This window comes from Chanodichthys erythropterus, chromosome 16, assembly GCF_024489055.1.
Source record: "Chanodichthys erythropterus isolate Z2021 chromosome 16, ASM2448905v1, whole genome shotgun sequence".
Lineage (NCBI taxonomy): Eukaryota > Metazoa > Chordata > Actinopteri > Cypriniformes > Xenocyprididae > Chanodichthys > Chanodichthys erythropterus.
Window position 1 is genome coordinate 26,996,197 of NC_090236.1, and position 26,726 is coordinate 27,022,922.

The following is a 26,726-nucleotide window of genomic DNA, read 5'->3' on the forward strand; positions in this document are numbered from 1 at the left end:
AAGACTAGCAAATCATGGTAAACACTTTATTTTAGCGTCTTTTAAATAGTTGCTTATTAGCATGCATATTACTAGATTATTGGCTGTTTATTAGTAATTATTGAGCACATATTAATACCTTATTACATTCTTAATCCTACCCAACACCTAATCTTAACAACTAACTTACTAACTATTAATAAGCAGTAAATTAGGAGTTTATTGAGGGAAAAGTCATAGTTAATAATGAATACATATTCCCTATACTAAAGTGTTACCCAAATCATTTATATTTGTTCTCTTTTTTTGTAATTCAACAAAACTATGAAGATATGAGCTGTATAAATGTATGTGAACATGCTTATAAATTAGTGGTTCTCAGCCAGGGGTTGGGGAAACTTCCAAGTATGACTCAAAAAATTGTTTTATTATATTATATTAAATACATTACATTTAAAAGACTTCAAAAAAATGCTAAAAAAAATTGAAAACTGAAATAACCCCCCTCGATATCCATTTTTACTGAAAAACAAAACAAAACAAAGCAAAACAAAAAAAAGAATCAGAATATTTTAAAACCACAAAGTAGTGTTTAACTATCCAATATTCAAGTCAAAAAGATTGAGAACTGATGTACTAAATAGAATGTCTAATGTTTGTTAGCTGATGAATTATGGGGAAATATATGTGTCCCAGTAATGGTTTGGTTTGGTTTGGTTTGGTCTGTCTGTCTGTCTGTCTTTCTGTCTCTCTCTCTTTCTCTTTCTCCCTCCCTCCCTCACACACACACACACACACACACACACACACACACACATACTCACTCACTCTCTCATTCTGTATACATGTTTAAGTGACTGGCAGCTATTCTGCATCTGAATCAGAGTAATAGTGCAAACAGGTCTTAAAAATGGCTTTACCTCAAAACTTTTAAACTTCCTTGCTAAATGTAGTAGAGGAGTAACACAAAACATAGGAGTAGATGGACTGCAAGAACCAGGAGGAACCCCCACTAAATGGACAAAGCCAGAAGAGCAGAAGTCAGCTGAAAAGAAGCACAGAGAATTAGGAATTGGGGGTGGACAGGTCCTGGATCCTGAAGAGAGTAGCTCCTGTGCTCTCCGTTCCCCAGGCATGCTAGAGGAGTCATGGATTTTGCCACTTGAGCCGCGAGCAGTCGGAAGATTATTTGTGGATCATGATTCTTACCTTGGTGCTGAATCCATTGAACAAGCTCTTCCAGTCCTGTTCTCCTTCTATTCAGCTTCAGCCTTCATTTCAGATACACATGCATTGCAAACAAGGCTCCCAGAGCCTCCAGTTTTGGGACAAGAAAAGTCCCACTCTTGACAAAGAGAGCAGAGAGGTAAGAGCGGCCAGAGACTTTGAGGTTGAGATATTTTTTTTTTTTTCAGTTTAAATTTGGACAATGTATTCTTGAACGCATTCAATTGTTATGCAATTTGTTTTATGAGGAATTATTTTAGTTTAGACCTACACTTGTTATTGTCTGACCATGTTTTACTGTTATACACAATTTAAATGAGCGCTGAGGCAAGTCATGGATGGAAACTGCACCAGCCTTTTCATAAATTTTAACCTAGTTACAAAAATAGATGCATGAATTAAACATAATTAATCTGGAAGCTAACTGAGATTTTGATTTTATGAGCTGTTTAGTGCAGGCATTATTTGTGAGGACAAGTGTCAGTGGGATGAGTTTTTTTTTTTTTTTTTTTACTATTAATTTAGCCTGATTTTAATTTCCATAAACAAATGAAATCTAGAAGATCTGTTTTTTTCTCCTACTTGCTTTTTAGTCTGCTGCGGATGTTTTTCTTCATCCTAATGGTACATAATGAGCAAGAGAAATATTAGATTAACATAAATGAATTATAATTCTACATCACTGGCCTTTGGTGGACTATGTTCAAGGTTTTCTTAAAACATTATTTAATAAATCATATAATGTACATATGCACAAATAGTGAAATAGTATTTGTATGTTGTTGTTGTGTTTGTTAGAATAATTAAGGCAGTAGATTACAAGTAAGAGTAATTAAAACTCTCTCACTGGAGCTTTGAGCAAATCACTAAACACTGGTCACCTCTTTAGGGGCCTGGAAAAAATAATGAGATGAAGTTTATTGCCCAGAGGGTGTTAACAAAGTGTAAAGCATTAATGTTCTCTGCAGTGATGTGTACTCAGTGGATATCTCAGAGACTAAACATGGCTTCATTACTTCACCCACACTGAGTTATGACTCACTCAGTTCCTGTCAGGAACATATGATAATATTTCTGCCTTACAGCGAGCTTTGTAAAAGGTTTTTACAAATAAATGAGAATGGACTGAAAATGTTTTGGTTTAACTGGCTAGTCTATGAAACATAGAATTGATGTTGTTGATAGCTCCGAAAAGCTTTTCAGAACGTCTCCTAGGAATATGTGCTCATGAAGTGGTATAAATTGGCTGGTTTTTAATCTTATGACGATAAAGCATTTATATGCTGTTTTTCTTTAAAGATTTGTTTTACGGTTTTGTAGCATTGCTATATAAAAACTGTGGAGACAGTAAAAAGGCAGAATTTATCAGAAACGTTATTTTTAAGTCTTAGCGAAGGGTAAATTGGAACAAACCAATTATGTGTGATCAATGATTATATTATATCTAAATCAAATTAATAATTATTCATATACACTGTGTGCAGAATTATTACCGTAATTTCCGGACTATTGAGCGCACCTTAATATAAGCCGCACCCACTGAATTTTAAAAAAAATATTATTTTGAACATAAATAAGCCGCACGTGTCTATAAGCCGCAGGTGCCTACCGGTACATTGAAGCAAATTAACTTTACATCAGTGTTGTTTTTGGCAGCCCTTTTAGTTTTAGTCTTAGTCTTAGTCTTTTGGACAAAAATGCTTTTTAGTTTTAGTCACATTTTAGTCACTTATAAACTTGATAGTTTTAGTCAAGTTTTAGTCGACGAAAACACAAAAAGGTTTTAGTCAAGTTTTAGTCGACGAAAACGCAAAAAGGTTTTAGTCAAGTTTTAGTCAATTTTAGTAAAAAACAAATGTAGTCTTTAACAAATTAATTTAGGTTAAAAAGTATTGGAAATGGACTTAGGTTTGACAGGTTGTAACAAGTGTTGCAATTCATAAAACAACAGTTAACCTTAAAAGCTTTGCATAATAAACTAGACTTTCTCATTGATGGAGATGCAGTGCTGCCAAGCTGTACTTCATGGTCGCATTGGGCAGAAACCTTTTATCCACATATTTCAAGTTATATTTTTTCCATGAATTGATGCTCTTCTAAAATTTCAGCACATTGCCTATTTTCACCATTAATCACAGTAATAAAGGAATGGTTTAAAGTTTAAACAGCAAAAAACTTTGAGCTACTACAACATTACACACAGATAAAGTGGTAACAGTGGAATCACTGTTTTACTCCAAAAAAGCCAGGAATAAAAACATTCTTACTTTGGCAATTGTTGCTTTATTTAAGAAATTGCTAAAGTGCAATGAACAACATGCCCAAAATATAAGCTATTGAGGAACACATACTTATGCTCTACAACTTGTGCTTCAACTTGTCTGCCAGTGCAACAACAAGATGCATATTATTTGTAAACACAAACATCATACAACCCTGTCTATCTTTAACTTGTACAAACTCCAAAGTTGCAAACATTCTGAAACAAAATAATACAATAAATAAATAATACTGAGGTGCATTGAGAATAGGTTCTTAGGAATGCATACTTGAATTTAAAGTATGAAACAAACATGACACTTGAAGTGTGTTGAACATAAAAATGAATACGACAATCCCTGAATACTGTAAACACAGTATTTGGTCTTTAAAGAAAGCAAACTAATTTACTAAATAAATAAAAACAACGTTGGTTTAACACAATGAATTAGAGGAGGGCCCTACCTCTAGTGCAGTCTCACAGCAAGCCAAAACAGAATATCACAGTAATCTGTAAAAAAAAAATTTAAAATTAAATGCTCGTTAAATTAGCCTACTGACCTCGATTCAGTTTCAGGAAAGCACTTCTTTCTAAAATGACTCTTGCTCTATTACGACGGCCACGACTGAGGTCACCTGTAATGCTAAAGACTCTCTCAGCAAATGCTTGAGATGCTGGCATGGCCAGAAGGTCTAAGGCAATAGGTTTTAGGCTCGGATAAACATAATCTCCCTGTGCAGCCCAAAATTCTAGGGCAGTCTCTTGGTTTGTAGGCTGTGACAACTGCTCCTTGAATTTCTTGATTTCCTCCTTGACACACGGCTTTGAGATGGTAGACTTGGAAGGCCGGCTTGGTTTGGACAAGAATCTGAATCTGGGCCGCTTGTTATGAGGCTGCTCTTCTTTGGATTCTTCTCCCTCCGCTGGCTCCTCATCTTCAGCCTCCTCCTCCCGTACAACTGGTGGCACCAATTGAGCAAGATAATCTTCTGATCTTCTCAGAAGTGCCTCTATTTGCTCATCATCATTTTCAAGGAGTGCTTCAGGTGCAACTGTCGGGTCAAGGAAGCATGCAGCAGCAGCGAGAGGTGAAAACTTGGAGTCAGTGTGATCAAGAAAGCAGCTGAACCTCTTGTCCATGTTTGCCTTCATCTTAATTGCCAGGGAAGCGAGGTCCTTAAAGCTAGATCCCTGGGCATGGGGGAACTCAGACAGGTGACCCTGCAGGTCCAGAATGGCAGGCACCACAAGGGATAATGACTGTGTGTCACTCTGGAGCAACTGGGTATGCTCAGCGAAGGGGATGAGTAAATCTCTGAGAGCGGACAGCTTATGCCACTCACTTGACAGTAAATAGTCCCAGCTCATCCCATCCGCAACCTGAACTACTGAGTCCTTGATTTGGAGAAGCCGTGATATCATCTGATATGTGCTGGACCATCTAGTAGGGCAGTCTTTGATCAGGGTTAGTTGACACATCTGCAGCAGTCGCTCAGTTGCCACAGATGACTTGCGGAAGAGCTTAACAAGACCTCTAACTTTGCTCAGCAGTCGGTTGACACTAGTGTCTTTCTGGATCATGTTCACCACAAGTTGTAGAGTGTGTACAACGCAGGGGGTCCTACTCATATCTATGGCTCCAAACCTAGAAGAGACAAAAATACAGAGAAAAATAAATAGTTTTAAGGACATTCAATAAAATTGCCATGAACAATTGCTAAAAAAAAGTGACTATAACATACAAGCATAACTCAAGAGTGACTAACATACTGAAAATTAACAGCAAACTGAAGTAATTTACCTCTGGCGTTCTCTAACAGCCACCTCAGAATCTTCAGGGTCACTGCGTCTCGATGGATTCATCCTCGGAGTAGGAGCTAGTGGGCTCATCTGGTTCATTAGACTTGAATGCTGCAATCATGTTGCTTCCATTGTCAGTTATGACTGTTAAAATTTTGTGTTGTGGTATTCCCCAGTCCTCTATGCATCGGTCAATACAATGTTTTATACACTCTGCCGTGTGTGGGTGTGCGATCTGAACAAGTCTCAACAATATGTGCTGTGCTTTGTTGACCACAGTGCAAAAAAAACATGCACTAATTGCCAGAAATGAAGCTGTAAGTCCTTTTTTGGTCCATATGTCCAGCCCAATTGCTATTTTACGTGCTCTGGCAAGCCGCTCTTTGTACTTTAGTTTTTCGTCATCATAAATCTTGTCAACTAAGTTGTTTATTTTTGTTCTTTTGGGTATGGTCATCCTTTTATCAAAGGTCTCCATCATGTGGATGAAATCTTCATCCTCGACTGTGCAAGCAGGTAGACCAGTGCGTCCAATCCAAAGAGCGAGCGCTTGTTCTTTGACATGTTGTTCCACAGAGTTTGACTTGTACTTAGATCCTGCGGCGAAGGCTGTTTCGATAGATGTCTGTGCCCCGTCGTTATTTGGACAACCAGATTTCTGTATAGGAGTTCTGGTCACTGGGATCTGGATGAGGAGAAAACAAAGACAATTACTCTCTATACAAAGTACATCTGTAAAAGTCATGTCATGTGAATACAAAACAATTAAATGTGTATGTGTGTATACTGTATATTACAATAGTAATAATAGTATATATATTATGCAGATCATCATGTTTCAACACATTACGTTTAGAAAACAAAAAGGTATTTTCTTTGACGCTTTGTTCAAGAAGCTTTTCGATTTGGGAAACATGGGGAACAGCAACCGGTCTGAAATGCTAATTTTCCCTCCACATTTTAGACTGTCACTGAAATCAAATATGGTTTAACATAATGACGATCAACACTTCCTACCCGGCCAAAATCCCTGCATGTTCAACAAATAAAAGTGACACAAACATTCAGGGATGCAAACACATGTATGGTCAAAAAAGAGAGAGAGTTATCGAAGCCCTCACCCCGCAGCAAATATCACAATTTTATATTTATATATGAATGTCAAGAGCTAAGAAGTGTATGTATTTATATAGCCTACACTACACACAAATAATATACAATTAAATTATGCTCATTTTAAATGTATTGTGTAGGCTATGTATAAAAATATAGGCTTTTAATAATCTTTGAGTGCGCAAAACCATGATAATATGAAACGCTTCAAAACGGAGCGCACAAAGCGCGTGCGTATGCACATCGCGGGTGCAAAATGATGTGCTCAAAGCAACATGGAGTCACAGTGTGCTGCGCTGCTCAAGTGCGCATTTAAAAGTACACGGCACAAAGCGAAGAAATGTCGAGCGCACAATTCCTAGTGTAACGTATATCTGTCCAACAGTTTATTGATCATTTGTTTCTTCAGTTTTAAATTCCAGTTATTGTGCGTTTGAAGCCAATTCATAGTCCCTGCGATGTGTGTGATCTAACAGGCACACACTAGCGAGTCGTTTAAAAACAGCAACAAACATAAAATACAAATACACAAAAACTTTAATTTAATGATGTAAATAAACTTCTGTACCTCACATTAAGCTATGAAATGGCTTCAGATGACTTTGTGAATTTTATAATCAGACCCTCTCAGACCCAAGTCACCCAAACTGACGTGAAAAAAGCGGGAGGTGCTGATAAGCGCGCTGTTTGCATCCCTGAGTTAGTGCAACCAAGCTAACGTTAATATTAGCCTGAAGTTAGCAGCAAATTTGCACCAGTAGATATATGCACAACCTTAAGCTTACCATGAAATGTGTCACAAGCCGATTGTTGAGTAAAATTGAATGTATATGATATGTTAAAAGCGTGACTTGTTAGTTAACTTACCTTCGAAAAAATATCAGCGTGATGAGCCTTCAGGTGCCGCTTGAGGTTGGTGGTATTCTTCCCACCTAGTTTGTGGCCACATTTACCGTCGTCTCCCAATACTATGCATTCCGTTTTTCTTTCTGATGAATTATACTGAAAGTATGTCCATAAATCATCTCGTCGTTTCCGACCACCAAGCCTGTTTATTGGCATCGCCGCCATGGTCCTTCAAAGATGTGTGGCGAGTGACCAGCCGCAGGTGTGTTGTCGTGTGGAATCTGGTGCGCGGCATAACGGCAGCCGGGTGGTGGGCGTACCCAAAACAAGGATAGGAAGCGGCAGATTTCACGCAAAATAGGCAGAAATGACATGCATGGTGAACGTCAGACTTATAATCATTTTCGTTCCGTCTCATCTCGTCAACGAAAACTCGAAAACGTCTCGTCATGTTTTAGTCACATTAGAGCCATTTTTAGCTAGTCATCGTCACGTTATCGTCATAAAAAAAGGTGCGTCAACGAAATCATTTCGTTATCGTCATCGTTGACGAAAACAACATTGCTTTACATAGGCTTTAACGAAACACGGCTTGTAACAAAAATAAATAGGCTTTAACGAAACACGGCCTGTCACAAAAATAAATAGGCTTTAACGAAACACGGCTTGTAACAAAAAATTAAACAAAAAAGCAGTAGCCTACCAAGAAAGTCATTGGTCACTATCTTCCTCCTCCTCCTGTGCACTGAAACCACTGAAGTCATCATCTTCGGTGTCGGAGTTGAATAGCCTCAGAATTGCTTCATACGATACTGGATCGTTTTCATTGTCGCTCTCGTCACTTTCATCCGGAGGCAAATCCTCCGCTGAACCATCGTCAACACGCAGCAGTCCAGCCTTTCGAAACCCGTTGATGATAGTGGATTTTTTGACACTGCTCCACGCTGTCAGGACCCACTGGCAGACTTGACCATAAGTTGCTCTTCGCATGCGGCCCGTTTTAGTGAAGGACTTCTCCCCACTTGTCATCCAAGCCTCCCACTGAACACGGAGCGCCACCTTAAATGCACGATTTACACTGATGTCGAGTGGCTGCAAATACTTTGTTGTGCCTCCAGGAATCACAGCTGGAATTGAGTTTGTCCTCTTGATGGCTTCTTTCACCGAATCGGTTATATGGGCCCTCATGCTATCCAAAACGAGCAATGCCTTGTTCCTGTGAAAGAATCCTCCCGGTCGCTTGCCGTAACACTCCGTATGCCATTCATGCATTAGGCCTTCCGTCATCCATCCTTTCTTGTTGACTTTCACAACAATTCCTCTCGGGAATTTTTCTTTTGGCATCGTCGTGCGTTTAAAAATCACCATCGGTGGAAGCTTTTCTCCCGATGCCGTGCAGCTCAGAACACAGGTGAAGTGCGTTTTTTCATGCCCGGTTGTTTTCAGAGTGACGGATGATTCACCTTTCCTGTTAACAGTCCGAGTGAGAGGCAGGTCAAACGTCAGAGGAACCTCATCCATGTTTATGATGTCGTGCGGGCCAATGGAATGCTCCGCTATCTTTGCATCAGTGAATTTGTGGAAGTTTGAAACTTTTTCCTCGTAGTCGGGAGGGAGCTGCTGACACAGACTCGTACGTACCCTGATGGACAGGCCTTTACGTCTCATAAATCTGAGACACCACGATGCTCCACCTCTAAAATCCTCAAACTTCATCGCGGTGGCGATTGTTTTGGCTTTCAGTCGGATCTGCACAGTTGAAACACCTCGGCCGTCTGCTCTCTGTGTGTTGACCCAGTCTTCGAGCTCATTTTCTAGTTCGGGCCATCTGCTTTTCTTCCCTCTGAAAGCTTTAGTTGTCTTTTTGCACCGAGTCAATTCCTCACGCTGCTGTTTCCAACGTCTTATCATCGACTCATTAAGACCAAGCTCCCGTGCAGCAGCTCTATTTCCTTTTCCAACAGCCAGATCAATCGCCTTCAACTTGAAAGCTGCATCATATGCATTTCTCCGTGTTTTTGCCATGATTAGGGTGACAAAATGACTACCGTAATCAGAATGATGGGAGAGCGCGCTCGATTTAATCTAAACATTAAACAAAAAAGTAGTTTGACCTTAACCCGTTCGGCAATTTCATTGGTCTAATGAACGCTTCATGCCGCCAAAAAACAGAGCACGTCACAGAATGTTTTTTTTTTTATTTTATTTTTTTATTAATAGCGGGTAAATTCCATATATTAGCCGCGTCATTGTTTAAGCCGCAAGGTTCAAAGCGTGGGAAAAAAGTTGCGGCTTATAGTCCGGAAATTACGGTAGGCAAGTTGGTTCCCTTTCGATACTTCACTCGTACTGCGTATGGGGGAATAGTCTCCCTTTTCCCCCGTCACTGAAGCCTTTTTCAATAACGCAGTGTAACTGCATCGTCATTTGTTCACTCATAGACAAGTTGTTGAACCAATGACGGCGCGGCATAGCTGCGCGACCTATGGCGAGAGAGCGTGCGAACTTTCCCGCCGAAATGGGCGGGGCAAAGGGCTATATAAGCAGGCGTTTTGCCATAGGATTTCAGTCCTTTCTCCTTCAGCGATGACAATGCATCTCTTTGCTGATCTCCGCCTGAAGCCTGAGGAAGCTCGCCACCTTCAAGAAGCTCCCGCCGCCGTCTGAAGAGGCCCCACAGCGGACCCAGCTGAACTCGCTGGTCGGAGACAGCGCCGGCGCCCTCGCTGACTGCCACCCCGAGCGCCGTCCTCGAGACGCCCGCCTCCCGCTCCCGCTTCCGGCCGCCTTCTCAGCGTGTCTCCTGCCGCCATCCGGTGCGCCTTTGAGAGTTTCTCCCGCGGCTTATTGCCGCTCTAAAAGAGCGTTTCCTCAGCGGTTCTACCGCTCTAAAAGAGCTTCCGCGGCCCTCTCCGCTCTAAAAGAGCCCCCCCAATCGCCGTTATAACGGCGGCGGCGTTGCTGCAAATGCCGCGCCACTCTTGTGGCACGTGCAGAGCCCCTCTGCACGATGACGACGGACACAGCGAGTGCGTCGCGTGCCTGGGCAAGTCCCACGCCGACGGCGCGCTCGCTGGAGCCTCATGCCCGCACGTGCCTCGCCTTCTCCCACTAGAGAAAAATCTCACGTCTTGTTCTCCCGACCAGAGCAGCGTCCCTCTGCAGATGCGAGCGACCTCGTCTCGTTTGGAGGATCTGACGAAGAGCCCGACGACTCCATGTCTCTTGCGGCTTCTGAAGCGGAAGGATGGGCTGGCGAGCCGGACGAACCTGCTCCCCCGCCTCCTCTGGAGCCCATTGAACACGGCCAGGGTATGGATGCCAAGCTCTTCCACATCCTATCCAGAGCAGTGGAAGAGTTAGACCTCGACTGGGCCCCGCCGGAGGAGCCATCACGCAGCCGCCTGGATGAGTGGTTCCTGCCAGGCCGCCGCCAAGCCCCTCGCCAGCGTTCTGCTCCATTTTTCCCCGAGGTGCACGAGGAGCTTACGAAGTCGTGGCGAGCTCCGTACTCCGCCCGCCTCCACACAACGCACCGTTCTGCCCTCACTGCTGTCGACGGCGCAGAAGAAAAGGGCTATGAGCACTTGCCGCCCCTAGATAAAGCGGTGGCAGCTCACCTTTGTCCTCCCGCGGCTGTGGGGTGGAAAACCAAGAGAGCCCTGCCTTTCAAGCCCTGCAGAACCACCTCTACACTGGCTGGAAGAGCCTACACCTCTGCTGGCCAAGGTGCTTCGGCGCTTCACACCATGGCGATCTTCCAGGTGTTCCAGGCCAAACTCCTCCGCTCCTTGGACGAGTCCAGCACTTATGCACCTGCCTTCAAGGATCTCTGCAGCGCCATCGATCTAGCCCTGCGGGCCACGAAGGCCACTGCCCAGGCCATCGGGCATTCCTTGGCCAGCCTGGTTGTGCTTGAGCGCCATCTTTGGCTCAACCTCACGGAAATCAAGGACCTGGATAAGACGGCCTTTCTGGACGCCCCGGTCTCCCCTTCCGGTCTTTTTGGGCCAGCGGTGGATAGTTTCACTGAGCGCTTCACAGCAGCGCAGAAGTCGTCTCAGGCCATGAGACACTTTCTGCCCAAGCGCTCCAGCTCTGCGTCTGCTCCTAGCCACCCCAGGACTGCGCCGGCTCAGCAGACCAAGCCTGCCCCATCCACCTCTCAAGCAGCACCGCCTAAGGAGCATCGCCAGCGCCCTCGCCCTGCTAAGCGCCAATCCTCCTTCCCGAGACGCCAGGGACCCCGGCCCAAGATTGTGCTGGACTCGGTGACTCCGAAGACGTCCTGATCCAAAAGCAGGAAGGAAGAGGGTCGGGGAATGTCTCGTTATGACCGGACCACCCCAAAAACTCCCTTGTGCAGTCTCCCCTCCGCCTCCTTTAAATCCGGGCGTGGGAGAAATGCTCTGTGTTGTAGCTGGGCCCACACTTGTTGCGCCCAAACAAAACGCTGTTTTCACGGCGAACACTATTTTACTTCCTCAAAAAGAGAGCAAATTTTCTCTTCCACCTCCTTCGGTGCACGGCCCCCTTCCCAGCGGCCTGTCACCCGACATCATTCAACCCCTTGTCACTCGGGCCGAGGCCTGGCAGGCCATCCCCGACGTGTCAAGTTGGATCCTCGGGATCATAAAGCAGGGCTACTCGCTCCAATTTGCACGACGGCCCCCTCGCTTCGGAGGGGTGCTTCAAACCTTGGTGAACCCGGACGACGCCCCTGTCCTCCGGGCCGAGGTCATGACCTTACTGAAGAAAGGGGCTATAGAAATAGTTCCCCCTTCAGAAAGCGAGTCAGGCTTTTACAGCCGTTACTTTCTGGTCCCCAAAAAGGATGGCGGCCTCAGGCCCATCCTAGATCTCAGACTTTTGAATCGCTCCCTCATGAGACGGAAGTTCAAAATGCTGACGCTGAAGCAGATCCTCGCACAGATTTGTCACGAGGACTGGTTCTGCTCGCTGGATCTGAAAGATGCATATTTTCACATCCAGATAGCCCCCCTTCACAGACGATTCTTGAGATTCGCATTCGAGGGAGTGGCATACCAATACACGGTCCTGCCCTTCGGGCTGTCTCTGGCTCCTCGCACTTTCACCAAGTGCATGAACGCGGCGCATTCCCCTCTGAGACAGATGGGAATCCGGGTTGTGAATTATCTCGACGATTGGCTCATTTTGGCCCATTCGCGAGTCGAGCTGGAACACCACAGATCCGTGCTCCTCAGCCATCTACAATGCCTGGGTCTCAGGGTCAACCTAGCCAAGAGCTCACTGCTCCCCAGCCAACACATTTAGTTTCTGGGTCAGTTTTCGACTCAGTCCGCATGACGGCAGTAGTCTCGCCAGAGCGCGCCCTGGCGGTACAGCAGCTCGCGGCTTCCATCAAGAACAAAGCCTATCTTCCTCTGAAGCTCTTCCAGAGGCTCTTAGGGCTGATGGCTTCCGCCTCCCCGGTTCTGCAGCTCGGCCTTCTTCGGATGCGGCCGCTACAGTTCTGGCTGAAATCCCTGGCGGCACGGCCGTTTATGTCTCAAGGTCAATCGGGCCTGTCATTTAGCCCTGAAACCTTGGATGAACCCTGCTTGGTTCAGTCTTGGGGTACCCCTACAGGCGGTGTCACGAAGGACGGTGCTCTCGACGGACGCATCCAACTCAGGTTGGGGTGCTCTGTGCGAGGGCAGACCGGCTTTCGGCTCGTGGTCCCATGAGGAGAGCCATCTCCATATCAACTGCCTCGAAATGTTGCAAATGCTCCATCCCCAGATGGTTCTCAAGATTTGGGAGCTCTTCGGGAGAGCAGAGATAGACCTCTTTGCCTCAGAAGACAACTCTCATTGCCCAACATATTTCTCAAAGGAAGTCGATGCGCTGGCCCATGCCTGGCCCAGCACACTCCTTTACGCATTTCCCCCGATCGCACTGATCCCGCTGGTCATCAGGCGAGTCAGGGAAGACAGGCACAGAGTCCTCCTAGTGGCCCCGCTTTGGAGGAGCCAGACTTGGTCCTCAGAGCTGTTCAGGCTCTCCACGAGAGCCCCATGGCCCATTCCCCTGAGGCGGGACCTCCTCTCTCAGGCGAACAAAACAATCTGGCACCCACAGCCAGAGCTCTGGGCTCTACATCTCTGGTCCCTCGATGGGAGCCGACTAACCTTCCCAGGGACGTACTAGAGACCATATCTCAGGCGAGAGCCCCGTCCACGAGACGCCTCTACGCCCAGAAGTGGTCGGTCTTTGTTGATTGGTGTTACACACGCAACATAGACCCCGTAGAATGTGACGTATCTCCGATACTGTCCTTCTTACAAGAGCGTTTGGATCTGGGGCGCGCCCCCTCAACGCTCAAAGTATACGTAGCAGCCATCTCAGCGTTTCATGCTCCTATCGCTGGCCAGTCAGTGGGTTGAAACAGCCTTGTGGTTCGTTTCCTAAGGGGTTCTAGGCGATTAAATCCTCCTCGTCCCCTTACTGTTCCCACTTGGGACCTTTCCTTGGTCCTTAGGGCTCTCAAAGGTAACCCCTTTGAGCCGCTAAGTTCAGCTGACCTCAGGCCGTTAACCCTGAAAACCGCTCTGCTACTTGCACTAGCATCGGTCAAGCGCGTTGGCGACTTGCAGGCCCTCTCTGTGAGCCCTGCGTGCCTCGAATTTGGGCCTAATGACTCTAAAGTCGTGCTGAAACGTAGACATGGCTACGTTCCCAAAGTGCTCTCTACTCCGTTTAGAGCTCAGGTCATTTCGCTCTCTGCTCTTCCTCCCTCCACGGATGAACAGGAGCTGGAGTTACTCTGCCCTGTCAGGACATTGAGGACCTATGCAGAGCGATCGCAGCCTTTCAGGCAGTCGGATCAGCTCTTTGTCTGTTTTGTTGGCCACACCAAGGGGTCCTCGGTCTCAAAACAACGTCTTTCGCATTGGATAGTCGACGCGATTAATCTCTGTTACTCCTCCTTGGAAATTCAATGCCCCTTAGGAGTTAGGGCCCATTCCACTAGAGGAATGGCTTCCTCCTGGGCCTGGTCTAATGGAGTTTCCATTAAAGACATCTGTGAGGCAGCCGGCTGGTCCTCGCCGTCTACTTTTGTCAGATTTTATCATCTGGACGTTCCGGCCTTACAAGGGTCCTCTCGGTGTAACTAGGTGGCCTCTTCGAGTTCCACCTCTCACCGATCAGGAGTTATCTCCTCCTTGTAGTGTAACAAGGGTTTACGACGGCTTTGCCTTTTTACTTGTTCTCTTGGTCCCCCTTCGGTGTCCAAAACAACTTATGTCGTTCCCTGCCGTGGCACGGCGCGGTTGAATTCGTTCCCCATACGCAGTACGAGTGAAGTATCGAAAGGGAACGTACTCGGTTACTAATGTAACCTCGGTTCCCTGAGATACGGAACAAGTACTGTGTTACTTGCAGTGCCACGAGGCTGCGGCTTCAGTGTCGTCGCTTCAGTCGATTGGCCTGAAATCCTATGGCGAAACGCCTGCTTATATAGCCCTTTGCCCCGCCCATTTCGGCGGGAAAGTTCGCGCGCTCTCTCGCCATAGGTCGCGCAGCTATGCCGCGCCGTCATTGGTTCAACAACTTGTCTATGAGTGAACCAATGACGATGCAGTTACACTGCGTTATTGGAAAAGGCTTCAGTGACGGGGAAAAAGGGAGACTTTTCCCCCATACGCAGTACTCGTTCCGTATCTCAAGGAACCGAGGTTACGTTAGTAACCGAGTACGTTTTCTGATCATATTTTTTTTTCCAACCACATTTTACCAATTCCAAACCACATCAATCTTAACTACTATTTCTTGTATTTAATCATTTATAAGTGATATATAATTGCTCATGAAGGCTGCACATTTCAGGATAAGATGGACATTTCAGGATAAGAGATGGACTAAAAATGAACTCCCACATCTAGAAACTTTAGAATCGCTACCATTCAAAAGTTTGTATGATTTTTTTAATGTTTTTGAAAGAAGTCTTTTATGCTCACCAATTTGATAAAAAATAATTTATTTGACCAAAAATACAATAAAAACATTAATATTGTAAAATATATTACATTAATAATGTAAAATGACTGTTTGCCATTTGAATATATTTTAAAATGTAATTTATTCCTGTGAAGGCAAAGCTGAATTTTCAACATCATTACTCCAGTTTTCAGTGTCACATGATCCTTCAGAAATCATTCTAATATGATGATTTGCTGCTCAAGAAATATATACACAAACATGTTGAGAACATTTGTGCTGCTTAAAGGTGTCGAAGAACATGCTTTTAAAAGATGTAATATAAGTCTAAGGTGTCCCCTGAATGTGTCTGTGAAGTTTTTTTTTTTATTATTTTTTTTAACTGCCTATTTTGGGGCATCATTATAAATGCGCCAATTCAGGGTACATGGCCCCTTTAATTTTCGCGCTCCATGGCCCAAGAGCTCGCACTTGCCTTAAACAACATAAAAAAAGTTCACACAGCTAATATAACCCTCAAAATGGATCTTTACAAGATGTTCGTCATGCATGCTGTATGCATGCTTCGAATTATGTGAGTAAAGTATTTATTTTGATGTTTACATTTGATTCTGTATGAGTTGAGGCTATGCTCTGTGGCTAACGGCTAATGCTACACTGTTGGAGAGATTTATAAAGAATGAAGTTGTGTTTATGCATTATAGAGACTCCAAGTGTTTAAAAAATGAAAATAACGACAGTCTTGTCTCCGTAAATACAAATAATGTAGTTAAAAAACTTTAACCACATTTAACAGTACATTAGCAACATGCTAACGAAATATTTAGAAAAGGCAATTTACAAACACCACTAAAAATATCATGATATCATGGATCATGTCAGTTATTATTGCTCCATCTGCCATTTTTCGCTATTGTTCTTGCTTGCTTACCTAGTCTGATGATTCAGCTGTGCACAGATCCAGACGTTAATACTGGCTACCCTTGTGTAATGCTTTGAACATGAGCTGGCATATGCAAATATTGGGATCGTACATATTAATGATCCCTACTGTTGCGTAACAGTCGGTGTTATGTTGAGATTCGCCTGTTCTTCGGAGGTCTTTTAAACAAATGAGATTTATATAAGAAGGAGGAAACAATGGAGTTTGAGACTCACTGTATGTCATTTCCATGTACTGAACTCTTGTTATTCAACTATGCCGAGGTAAATTCAATTTTTGAATCTAGGGCACCTTTAATATTTTTTTGAGGAAAAGGTAATACGTTTTTCTGGATTCTTTGACGAAAGTTCAAAAGAACAGCATTTATTTGAAATAGATTTTTTTTTGTAACAATGTAAATCTTTATTGTCACTTTTGATTTATTTAATGCCTCCTTGCTGAATAAAAAAATATTCAAACTTGCTGATTGAATTTTCATTTCATTCTCAGGAGCAGGACACCATTTAAAACATTGATAAAGTTATTGTGTAAAAGTGGTTTTGCTGCAGATGTTCAGCAGCAGGTGCTTTAATCTGATATATGTAATGAGAAAAGCACTTCGACATCTATTCTAAACAGTCATAATTCATCTCATAATCTCTCTTCTCAGGTGCTTTCTCTGGGTGCAGATGTCCTTCCTGAGTATAAGCTGCAGGCTCCCCGTATCCACAAATGGACCATCTTACACTACAGCCCCTTCAAGGCAGTTTGGGACTGGGTCATCTTGCTGCTGGTCATCTATACAGCAATCTTCACACCTTATTCGGCTTCGTTCCTGCTCAGCGACGAGGAAGAGGCTGCCATGCAGCGCTGCGGCTACTCCTGCAGTCCGCTCAACGTGGTGGACCTCATTGTGGATATCATGTTCGTAGTGGACATAGTGATTAACTTTCGCACAACCTATGTAAACAGCAACGACGAAGTGGTCAGTCAGCCCGGCCGGATCGCCGTCCACTATTTTAAAGGATGGTTCCTCATTGACATGGTGGCTGCCATTCCGTTTGACTTGCTCATTTATCGCTCTGGAGAAGAGGTGAGGGAGCTTATGGGTAATTTTGATTTTGAAAGTTTTACTTCCCTTTTGTGGTGTATGTCCAAGTGAAACAGCTTCTTGAACAAGAAAAAATGTAGGGTGGGATTTGATTTTGTCCATCAGGAATCTCCGCACTCACTCCAGTAAACACAGAGAAAAGGAGATGCAAGAGGGAGGGGAAGTTATTTCAATTAAAGATTATGAGGGCACGTAAAAAAATATGATGTGCACAGATAAATCATTTATAATAAATATTTTAATAAAAAATGTTGATTTTATTGTGACTTTAATATTCTGTTATAGCTGCTACCAAACCTGTCATTACCTTTTAATCCTAATCGTTTTCATGTATTGGCAGACGACGACTCTGATTGGCCTACTAAAGACGGCTCGGCTGCTGCGATTAGTGCGTGTGGCACGTAAACTTGATCGCTACTCTGAGTATGGAGCTGCAGTGCTCTTTCTCCTCATGTGCACCTTTGCACTTATCGCCCACTGGCTGGCCTGCATCTGGTATGCTATTGGGAACGTGGAGAGGAGCAGTCAATCTCGAATTGGTTGGCTTGATTCTTTGGGTGATCAGCTGGGGAAGCCGTATAATGAAACGAGTCCTGGATCAGGACCCTCGATTAAAGATAAATATGTCACTGCCCTCTACTTCACCTTCAGCAGCCTCACCAGCGTGGGCTTTGGAAACGTCTCCCCAAACACCAATTCTGAGAAGATCTTTTCTATCTGTGTCATGCTTATTGGAGGTCAGTGTTTATTATTGAAGTTTAGTATTATTTACAGCCTTTTAAGGATTAGTTCACTTTAAAGGGTTAGTTCATCCAAAAATGAAAATAATGTCATTAATTACTCACCCTCATGCCGTTCCACACCCGTAAGACCTTCGATAGATATTTTTGTTGAAATCCGATGGCTCAGTAAGGCCTGCATAGCCAGCAATGACATTTCCTCTCTCAAGATCCATTAATGTACTAAAAACATATTTAAATCAGTTCATGTGAGTACAGTGGTTCAATATTAATATTATAAAGCGACGATAATATTTTTGGTGCGCCAAAAAAAACAAAATAACGACTCATTTAGTGATGGCTGATTTCAAAACACTGCTTCAGGAAGCTTCGGAGCATTATGAATCAGCGTATCGTATCATGATTCAGATCGCGTGTCAAACCGTCAAACTGCTGAATCATGTGACTTTGGCGCTCTGAACAGCTGATTCGACACAAAAGATTCATAACGCTCTGAAGCTTCCTGAAGCAGTGTTTTGATATCGGCCATCACTATATAAGTCTTTTTTTTTTTTTTTGGCGCACTAAAAATATTCTCCTCACTTTATAATATTAATATTGAACCACTGTACTCACATGAACTGACTTAGATGTGATTTTAGTACCTTTATGGATCTTGAGAGAGGAAGTTTCATTGCTGGCTATGCAGGCCTCACTGAGCCATCGGATTTCAACAAAAATATCTTAATTTGTGTTCCAAAGATTAACGAAGGTCTTACGGGTGTGGAACGGCATGAGGGTGAGTAATGACAGAATTTTCATTTTTGGGTGAACTAACCCTTTAAAATGACAAATACCCCAAGCTTTACTCACCTTTAATCCTAGGTATATATAATTTCTTCTTTCTGAGGAACACAATCAGAGTTATATTAATAAATTTCCTGAGGCATCCAAGCTTTATAATGGCAGTGAACGAGACCAACGAGTATGAAGCTGAAGAAAGTGCATCCATTCATCATAAACATACTCCACACAGCTCCGGGGGGGTTAATAAAGACCTTCTGATGCAAAGTGTTGAGTTTGTGTAATATAGATATCCATATTTAACAAGTATAAAGTAAAATATCTAGCTTTTGCCAGACCGCCTTCCATATTCAACTTAAGAACGTAGCTTAGGACCAGCTCTTGACCAGCTTAAACCAGCCCATGACCAACTAAGGACCAGAATAAACCATCTCAAACCAGCTTCAATGTTTCAAAGCATACCTAACCAGCATATTTTCAACAGGGTTTACAATTAAAAAAAACTTTCCATTTGAATATAAGTGTTTTCTTGTTGTCTTCTTAACAGCGCTGATGTATGCTAGCATATTTGGAAATGTGTCAGCCATCATCCAGAGGCTGTACTCTGGCACCGCACGTTACCACACTCAGATGCTGCGGGTTCGGGAATTTATCCGTTTCCACCAAATCCCCAACCCACTCAGGCAAAAACTGGAGGAGTACTTTCAACATGCTTGGTCCTACACTAACGGCATTGACATGAATGCTGTGAGTCACAGAGCCACATACAGAATACCTTGTGAACACCTGGGCGTACTCTATTTTTTCCCACTCTCTTTATTTTTGCATACACATGACACGGCACATTACGCAGTATAATTTATCACATTAACCTGTTTTATCTCATTGCAGGTGCTGAAGGGGTTCCCAGAGTGCTTACAGGCAGACATCTGTTTGCATCTGAACCGTACATTGCTGCAGAACTGTAAAGCTTTTAAGGGTTCCACTAAAGGCTGCTTGCGTGCTTTGGCTATGAAGTTCAAGACCACACACGCCCCACCAGGAGACACCTTGGTCCATGCTGGCGATGTGATTTCAGCACTATACTTCATTTCTCGTGGCTCCATTGAGATCTTAAAGGGAGATGTGGTAGTGGCCATTTTAGGTAAAGGAAGAGAGTTTGGGTCACAAAAACTGACCATCTCATTGTGATCATGTGCATATGTCAGGGATTTTCCACATTTTTGATTCCGTTGACCACCCTAAAAAAATCTTTTGAGCAGGTCACCTTTCCTAAAATATAAAGGCTGCTATATATTTTCATCTTTAAAGACCCATTTAATAACAATATTATGAATGTATGGATATTATGGAAAATATATACTTTATATTACATTGACATCACCACCATTAGAGTACTTTTAGATGTAAACTTGAGGAGAAACAATACAATGAAATAATTTGTGATTAACTTCACTTATGAATGCAGAAAAGCAACAAAAATTAATAATAATGTTTATTTTATTTTATTTACTCAAAGATAAAGTACAAGTACTCATCCTGAGAATTCAAATGAGAAAGCTGTTGTTGTGTAGCTCCACCTTGTGGACATGTTGGTATTTTTTTTTTTTTTTTATGTTTCTTTTAATGCCAAGCAGCGCCATCTGTTGTTGATGCAAACTATTTTTTTTTCTGTTTTCTTTACTACATACTAGCATATTACTCTTTCTGTTTGTATGGGGAAAATAGTGAGAATTGTGTGGTCGTATACTTTTATGAATTCAAAGTGTTTAGTGTTTGTTAACTGAGGAAAGATTTATTATGAGTCACATTTTGAGCATTTTTTGTCTCTTAAAGCTTATGGTAAATATCATTTCCCTTTGCCTATCCTTAGGCAAGAATGATATATTCGGAGAGCCCATTAACTTATATGCGCGTCCTGGAAAGTCAAGCTCTGATGTGAGAGCACTGACGTACTGTGACCTGCACAAAATCCACAGAGAAGATGTACTGGAGGTCTTGGACATGTATCCAGAGTTCTCAGACTACTTCTGGAGCAACCTGGAGATCACCTTTAATTTGAGAGACGTAAGCTCACACATGTTTCTGTAACTTAATAATAGGTTTACATTATAGTACATGGCTGAATGAGTGTGCTTTTAAACATTTGTCTTTATCTGCTCAACAGACTAACACTAAAGCTGGGTCAATGAGCAGTGACCCTGATGATTCTGACCATGGCTGCCTTGATCATCACACGCGAAGAGCAAAGCTGTTCTTTCATTCCAAAAGGAACTCCATCCCACAAGGTAAGAGCTAACGCTGTGTGATAGTTTCTAGATTCTTCCAGATTCTTGGATTTCATTACAGCTGCAATTTCTCTTAGTAGCAGATACAGAGCGGACAGGAGACAAACTCAATAGGATGACTCTCCAAACACAGAATCCGAACAAACAGCACGAGGAAAGACAAGCCACTCATCGAGAGCCGGACATCTTTGCTTCCCAGTCCAGCAGTGATGAAGAGGAAGAGACTCAACGTCCCACTACGATAGTGGACTGCTCTCAGAGCCATATCACTAGCGTCAGCAATGCTAATAGGGACAAGAACCTCAACACCAGTAACTCTTTCAGTGCGCTGTCAGGTAGGATTCTGATAATGTAAACTGTGACTAAGTCTCTTTCCTGTTATAACTGGATTACTGTCAGTATGTATTAGCTCGCGTAGCTGAGAAAAGTGGACTAGAAAAATCTACAAGAAAAAAATTACCATGATCCTAACATCTATGTTCATTTGAATATAATTGGATTCATTTTCACTTAAAGGGTTAGTTCAGACAACATTTACTCAAACTCAGTTTGTTCCAAACCCATAGGACTTTCCTTAAAGGTTTAGTTCACCCAAAAATGACATTTTTGTCATTTATAACTCACCCTCATGTTGTCCCAAACCCGTAAGACCTTCGTTCATCTTCAGAACACGAATTAAGATATTTTTGATGAAATCTGGGGCTTTCTAAACCACACATTTTGAGGTCCAGAAAGGTATTAAAGACATCATTAAAATAGTCCTACACTGTGAATACAGTGGTTCTACCTTAAAGGATTAGTCCACTTTTAAATAAACTTTTCCAAGATGTCCATGTCTTTCTTTCTTCAGTCGAAAAGAAATTAAGGTTTTTGATGAAAACATTCCAGGATTATTCAATGGACACCAAACAGTTGAAGGTTAAAAAATTACAGTTTCAATGCAGCTTCAAAACATTCTACATGATCCTAGACGAGAAATAAGGGTCTTATCCAGGGGCGGTTTCTTCATTAGGGCAATAGGGCGACGCACCACCAAAGTGAGAAAGGAACGGATTTTTCAATCACATTCAACCACCATAGACAGTAAAAGAAAGTCAACCACAGAGTTACGCTTGCTGTCACTGCTAGGCTGTTTGTTCTGCCTCTGGATATAGTCCAATCAGCGTCAAGTCACGCTCTGTGGAGTACCGCCTCTTTTTGGGCGATTTCAGTCTGGTCGAGATTTGCCCCGAGTGCTCCCATAGACTTCCATTCAAAAAACTTTTTTTTCGAACTGCAGGCACTGCAATGCATTCTCTATGGGTTCCGGGAGGGCTCGCACTAACGTGCTTTCGTCATCATACGTAACCTTAACTTGTGCAAGCGATTGGTGGAAACAAACATACCGCTATTAATATTTTTTTTTTTTAAGCTGAAGTGACATCCAATAATTTCCTCAGTGCATATTTACATTTCACAGGTATATTCTCCATCTGCAAATGTTAGAAAGTCGAGAAAATATTTCCATTTTGCAGCCAGGCGTGGACGAGCCTTCAGCAAACACAAACTTCCGTGAACGAGCGCCGCCGCGAGTATGCACGCCAAACATACGGAGTTCAATCTGAGTCAAATACATTTTGCTAAAAATATTTGTTGTTGAAAATTTGTTTTTGTTGACGAACATAATTATGCCATATGTAGAATTTCTAAAATACAACAGTGTATTTGTACGATAGCAGTAACTGTGTAAAGTGACTGTTAATAGGGTAATCAACATAATAATAATTAGTCTGTTCTTTTTTTTAATTTTATTTTCATTTTTAGTTTAGTGTATTTAACTTCTGCTTTAAAAAACATTTTGCTTTTAGATTGTAAAGTTAGAATTTTAGAATATAGCCTAGGCCTAATGTGATTTGACCCCCTTTTTTTTTGCACATAATATATCATATACTACACAGTTACATTCATGTTTGTTTTTTATAGCCTTCAATATGAACATTGTTTCTAGGACAATCTTGGGCAGAATGTGAATTTAAAAAAAAAAAAAAAATTAAATACAGATATATTTATTTTAGATCCCAGCCCTATGGCATGCTTTAAATATTGAATTTTCCACTTTTTAGATAAGCAATAATGATACATGATTATATCACTTGTTAAATGATTATTTAACAATTAGCCTATTCATTCCTGCATTTATATATAAAAAAAAAAAATTTGCGCCCCACCAAAAATTTTTTGCACCAGCCGCCACTGGTCTTATCTAGAGAAACCATTGCTCATTTTCTGAAAAAAAATTGAAAATTATGTAAGTTTTAACCATAAGCTCATCTTGAACTAGCTGTCTTCTTCTTCTCCTCTATTAGAATTCTTGCAGTGTAGACACTGCTAAGTGTATTACTGCCCTCCACAGGTCAAAGTTTTGAACTAATTTTTATAAGCAATATGCTAGTTCAATAGTATATAACAATTAGTTCAAACTTTGACCTGTGGAGGGCAGTAATACACTTAGCAGTGTCTACAATGCTGGAATTCTAAGATAGAAGAAGAAGAGAGCTAGTTCAAGATGAGCATTTATGGCTAAAACTTAAAAACTTTACATTTTTTGCAGAAAATGAGCGCTGGTTTCACTAGATAAGACCCTTATTTCTCATCTGGGATCGTGTTGAACAATTTGAAGCTGCAGTGAAACTAATTTTGACCTTCAACTGTTTGGTGCCCATTTTAGTCTACTATATGGAGAATAATCCTGTAATGTTTTCATCAAAAACTTTAATTTCTTTTCGACTGAAGAAAGAAAGACATGAACATCTTGGATGACATGGGGGTGAGTAAATTATCAGGAAAAGTTTATTTAAAAGTGGACTAATCCTTTAATGTTATGAAGCGACAAGATTACATTTGCATGCAAAAACACACAAAAAAATGACGTTATTTAACAATTTAAACTTGTCATACGCAGTTGACGTAGTGAATGTAGTGCTTCTGTGTTTACATCCGAATGTCGGCTCAGCATTGGCAGATGCTGTTCACACAGGAGCTGGCCAATAATGGGTCGCCGTTCTAACGTAAAAACCTGGAAGCCTACACTGCATTCACTACGTCAACTGAGTATGACAAATTGTTTAAAAAAAAAGATATTTTTGTTTTGCTTTTGTGCACAACCACTGTACCACTGTAGTCACGTTGACAATTTTAATGTCTTTCTGGACCTCAAAATGTGCAATGACGTTGCTGCACATGTGTAGTTCAGAAACCCTCGGATTTCATCAAAAATATCTTGAATTGTGTTCCAAAGATGAAGGTCTTACAGGTGTGGACCGACATGAGGTTGAGTGACAAAAATGTAATTGTTGGGTGAACTAACCCTTTAAACTTCAAAACATAAATAAAGATGTTTTATTACACCCTGAGAAATTTCTGTCCCTCCAAAGAAAATCCATTCACCCAAATTAAAATGTTCTAGAGATTGTAAAAGAAATTCATATGAATCAAGCAGTTTAATCCAAGTCTTCTAAAGTGACACAATTACTTCATATGATGAATAGATTTGAAGGCTTTTCTTTACTTATAAACAAAACACTTACATAAAGCTCAAACGTGCTCGTGTGTCACGTGAGAACAGACCTCATTGCCCAGCTTCTGTTTGCCATATTTGATGTCTGTTGATCAAAGTTTGTATGTGAATAAAAGCCTAAATTAAATCTGTTCATAAATTTCATGAATACATGAATGTACTTTCAATGGACTGACAAAAAAAATCTTCAAAATATCTTCATTTGTGTTTTAGAAATAAAGGAAAGTCTTATGGGTTTGGAACAACATATAATGTCTGAATTTTCACTTTTGGGTGAAATCTTCCCTTGCAGTGAATGCATCATTTTGACATTACCCTTATTTTAAATTAGGAGCACTTGCGGGGGTTTCTAACGTCTTAAGCTTTTGGGGGGACAGTCGTGGCCATCAGTACCAGGAAGTACCCAGCCACAGCATGTCTTTCCCCTCATCTTCGGTTCCCTCCAGTACCGTCCTGCATAATGTCACCCATCGTCATTGCACTGAAGTAGAGAACAGACTGGAAATGATGCATAGACAGCTCCACCGGTGAGATCAAACTACAGTATTGATGTTATCTTGATGTCCTTTACTTTTTATACCTTTGTTTTAAGCTGTGTTTGTTGTGTTGTTTTTTTCAAAGATTGGAAAAGCGCATGTCAACAGACATTGGGGCCATAATGCAGTTGCTTCAGAGGCAGATGGTGCTCGTTCCACCAGCCTACAGCTCTGTGACGTCCCCTATAGAAGCATCTCCAAATCCACCAAAACCAGGCCAGAAACTGGTCCAGCCTGTCAACCCTTTAGAGACAGAAACGCCAACTATTTTCTCTGAGGTATTTCACAAACTATCGCATTACAGTCATCTATTTTTTATAGAATCTCATATGATAGGCAATACAAACTCCAATTGTTAATTTATCCTCTTTGATTTTCCCAGATACTTGATCCCCACGACTTTGCTGGCAGACCCATCAAATCCACTGAAAGTCTGTCAGGTGCAATGGAGCTCCAGCTCCTGGACTGTTCCTCACAGCCCTCCTCTTCTGGGGCTTATACAGGGAGATGGCCACGTACCATGAGCCACAATGCAGGGAACGCCCCTGATGATCTTACAGCACACACCGATCGCCAACAAATAGTCATGGCCGATCAAGGCAGTTATTGTTTAATAGATGCAGAGCCTATTGGAACTGTTCACCATCCACAGGCTGGACTGAGGTCAGATTTGGAGTGTTCAAGACGCCTGTCATTGCCAGAGCAACATCAGGTAGAAGATGATTCTGCAATCCAAAAAAGACATGGCTCTGATCCTAGGTGTTAAGAGAGAAACTTTTTTTTCAGTATCTCTCAGTGGAAAACAATGCATACAACCTGACGGATCACCACAATGTTGGCAGGATGTTTTGAAGACCGTCTACTTCAGGTTCATATTAATTACCTCAGAAAGTCTAACGTAGAGGCATCGTCAATGTCCCTGTAGTTTGGTACTTTTGTGTTAGCTGGTCTAACGATACTCGTTGTTTTTACCTGCCTCTCACTGAAAACGTTTTCTTTTCTGAAAGTGTTTACTTGTCATATTGAGGTGTAAATGTAATGATTTGCATTAGCATATCAGTTTTTTAACAGTGCGGTTTTATGTTGAATTGGTGATTGTTTGTTTGGAGAAAAGATCTTGGACATAGTGTAGCAATACACTGGAAAGGCCCATCAGAGTATGATTTAAATGATCATTTGGAACTTTATCTCAGGGGGAAGAACCCCAAGCTCATCTCTAGTAGCTCGAATACCTCAGAGTGAGTGAATCCAGGGAACAATGGTGAATCCTGCTGAATAACATTACAGTAATTTACATGAAAGCATGTGTTTATTTCTTTTTAAGCCATCCACTGCACAGATTTTCCCATGACAATATTTTATCACTCTAAATATATAATCATCAGTTTGGCCAAGGGGTCAAAATGTGATTTAGACAGATTGTGACTGAAAATCCATATCAATCCATATCACTATTAGTGTTGAAATATACATATATAATCAGTTACCACTGGTTCATGCCAAACACATCCAGTAGTAAGCCATATTTAAATGTGCTAGAAAGACATTTATAGGGAATGCGGTATTAGACAGAGTATAGCTTGGAATGTTCAAATGTAATATA

General features: G+C 42.1%; 2 protein-coding genes across 3 annotated transcripts in view; one reads left to right on the plus strand and one right to left on the minus strand.

Annotated features, from left to right (window-relative positions):
• kcnh2a (potassium voltage-gated channel, subfamily H (eag-related), member 2a) overlaps nt 1-25,921 on the plus strand; it is a 56,139-nt gene extending 30,218 nt beyond the window's left edge. Inside the window, exons 6-15 of one of the 2 annotated variants that reach the window (XM_067362241.1) lie at nt 16,780-17,202; nt 17,561-17,957; nt 19,291-19,490; nt 19,635-19,887; nt 20,617-20,810; nt 20,911-21,031; nt 21,112-21,366; nt 24,919-25,114; nt 25,209-25,401; nt 25,506-25,921. In XM_067362241.1, coding sequence (XP_067218342.1) covers nt 16,780-17,202; nt 17,561-17,957; nt 19,291-19,490; nt 19,635-19,887; nt 20,617-20,810; nt 20,911-21,031; nt 21,112-21,366; nt 24,919-25,114; nt 25,209-25,401; nt 25,506-25,889 — 2,616 coding nt within the window. In that variant the 3' untranslated portion in view covers nt 25,890-25,921. The remainder of the gene's footprint in view (nt 1-16,779; nt 17,203-17,560; nt 17,958-19,290; nt 19,491-19,634; nt 19,888-20,616; nt 20,811-20,910; nt 21,032-21,111; nt 21,367-24,918; nt 25,115-25,208; nt 25,402-25,505) is intronic. The other variant, XM_067362242.1, reaches the window with a different exon arrangement.
• LOC137003019 (zinc finger BED domain-containing protein 4-like) lies at nt 3,171-5,329 on the minus strand. Its single transcript, XM_067363029.1, has 2 exons — nt 5,268-5,329; nt 3,171-5,111 (listed from the first exon to the last, which is right to left on the minus strand). The coding sequence occupies exons 1-2, from the start codon at nt 5,327-5,329 to the stop codon at nt 4,019-4,021; spliced, it is 1,155 nt and encodes a 384-aa protein (XP_067219130.1). The 3' UTR covers nt 3,171-4,018.
• Nucleotides 25,922-26,726: the final 805 nt, after the last annotated feature.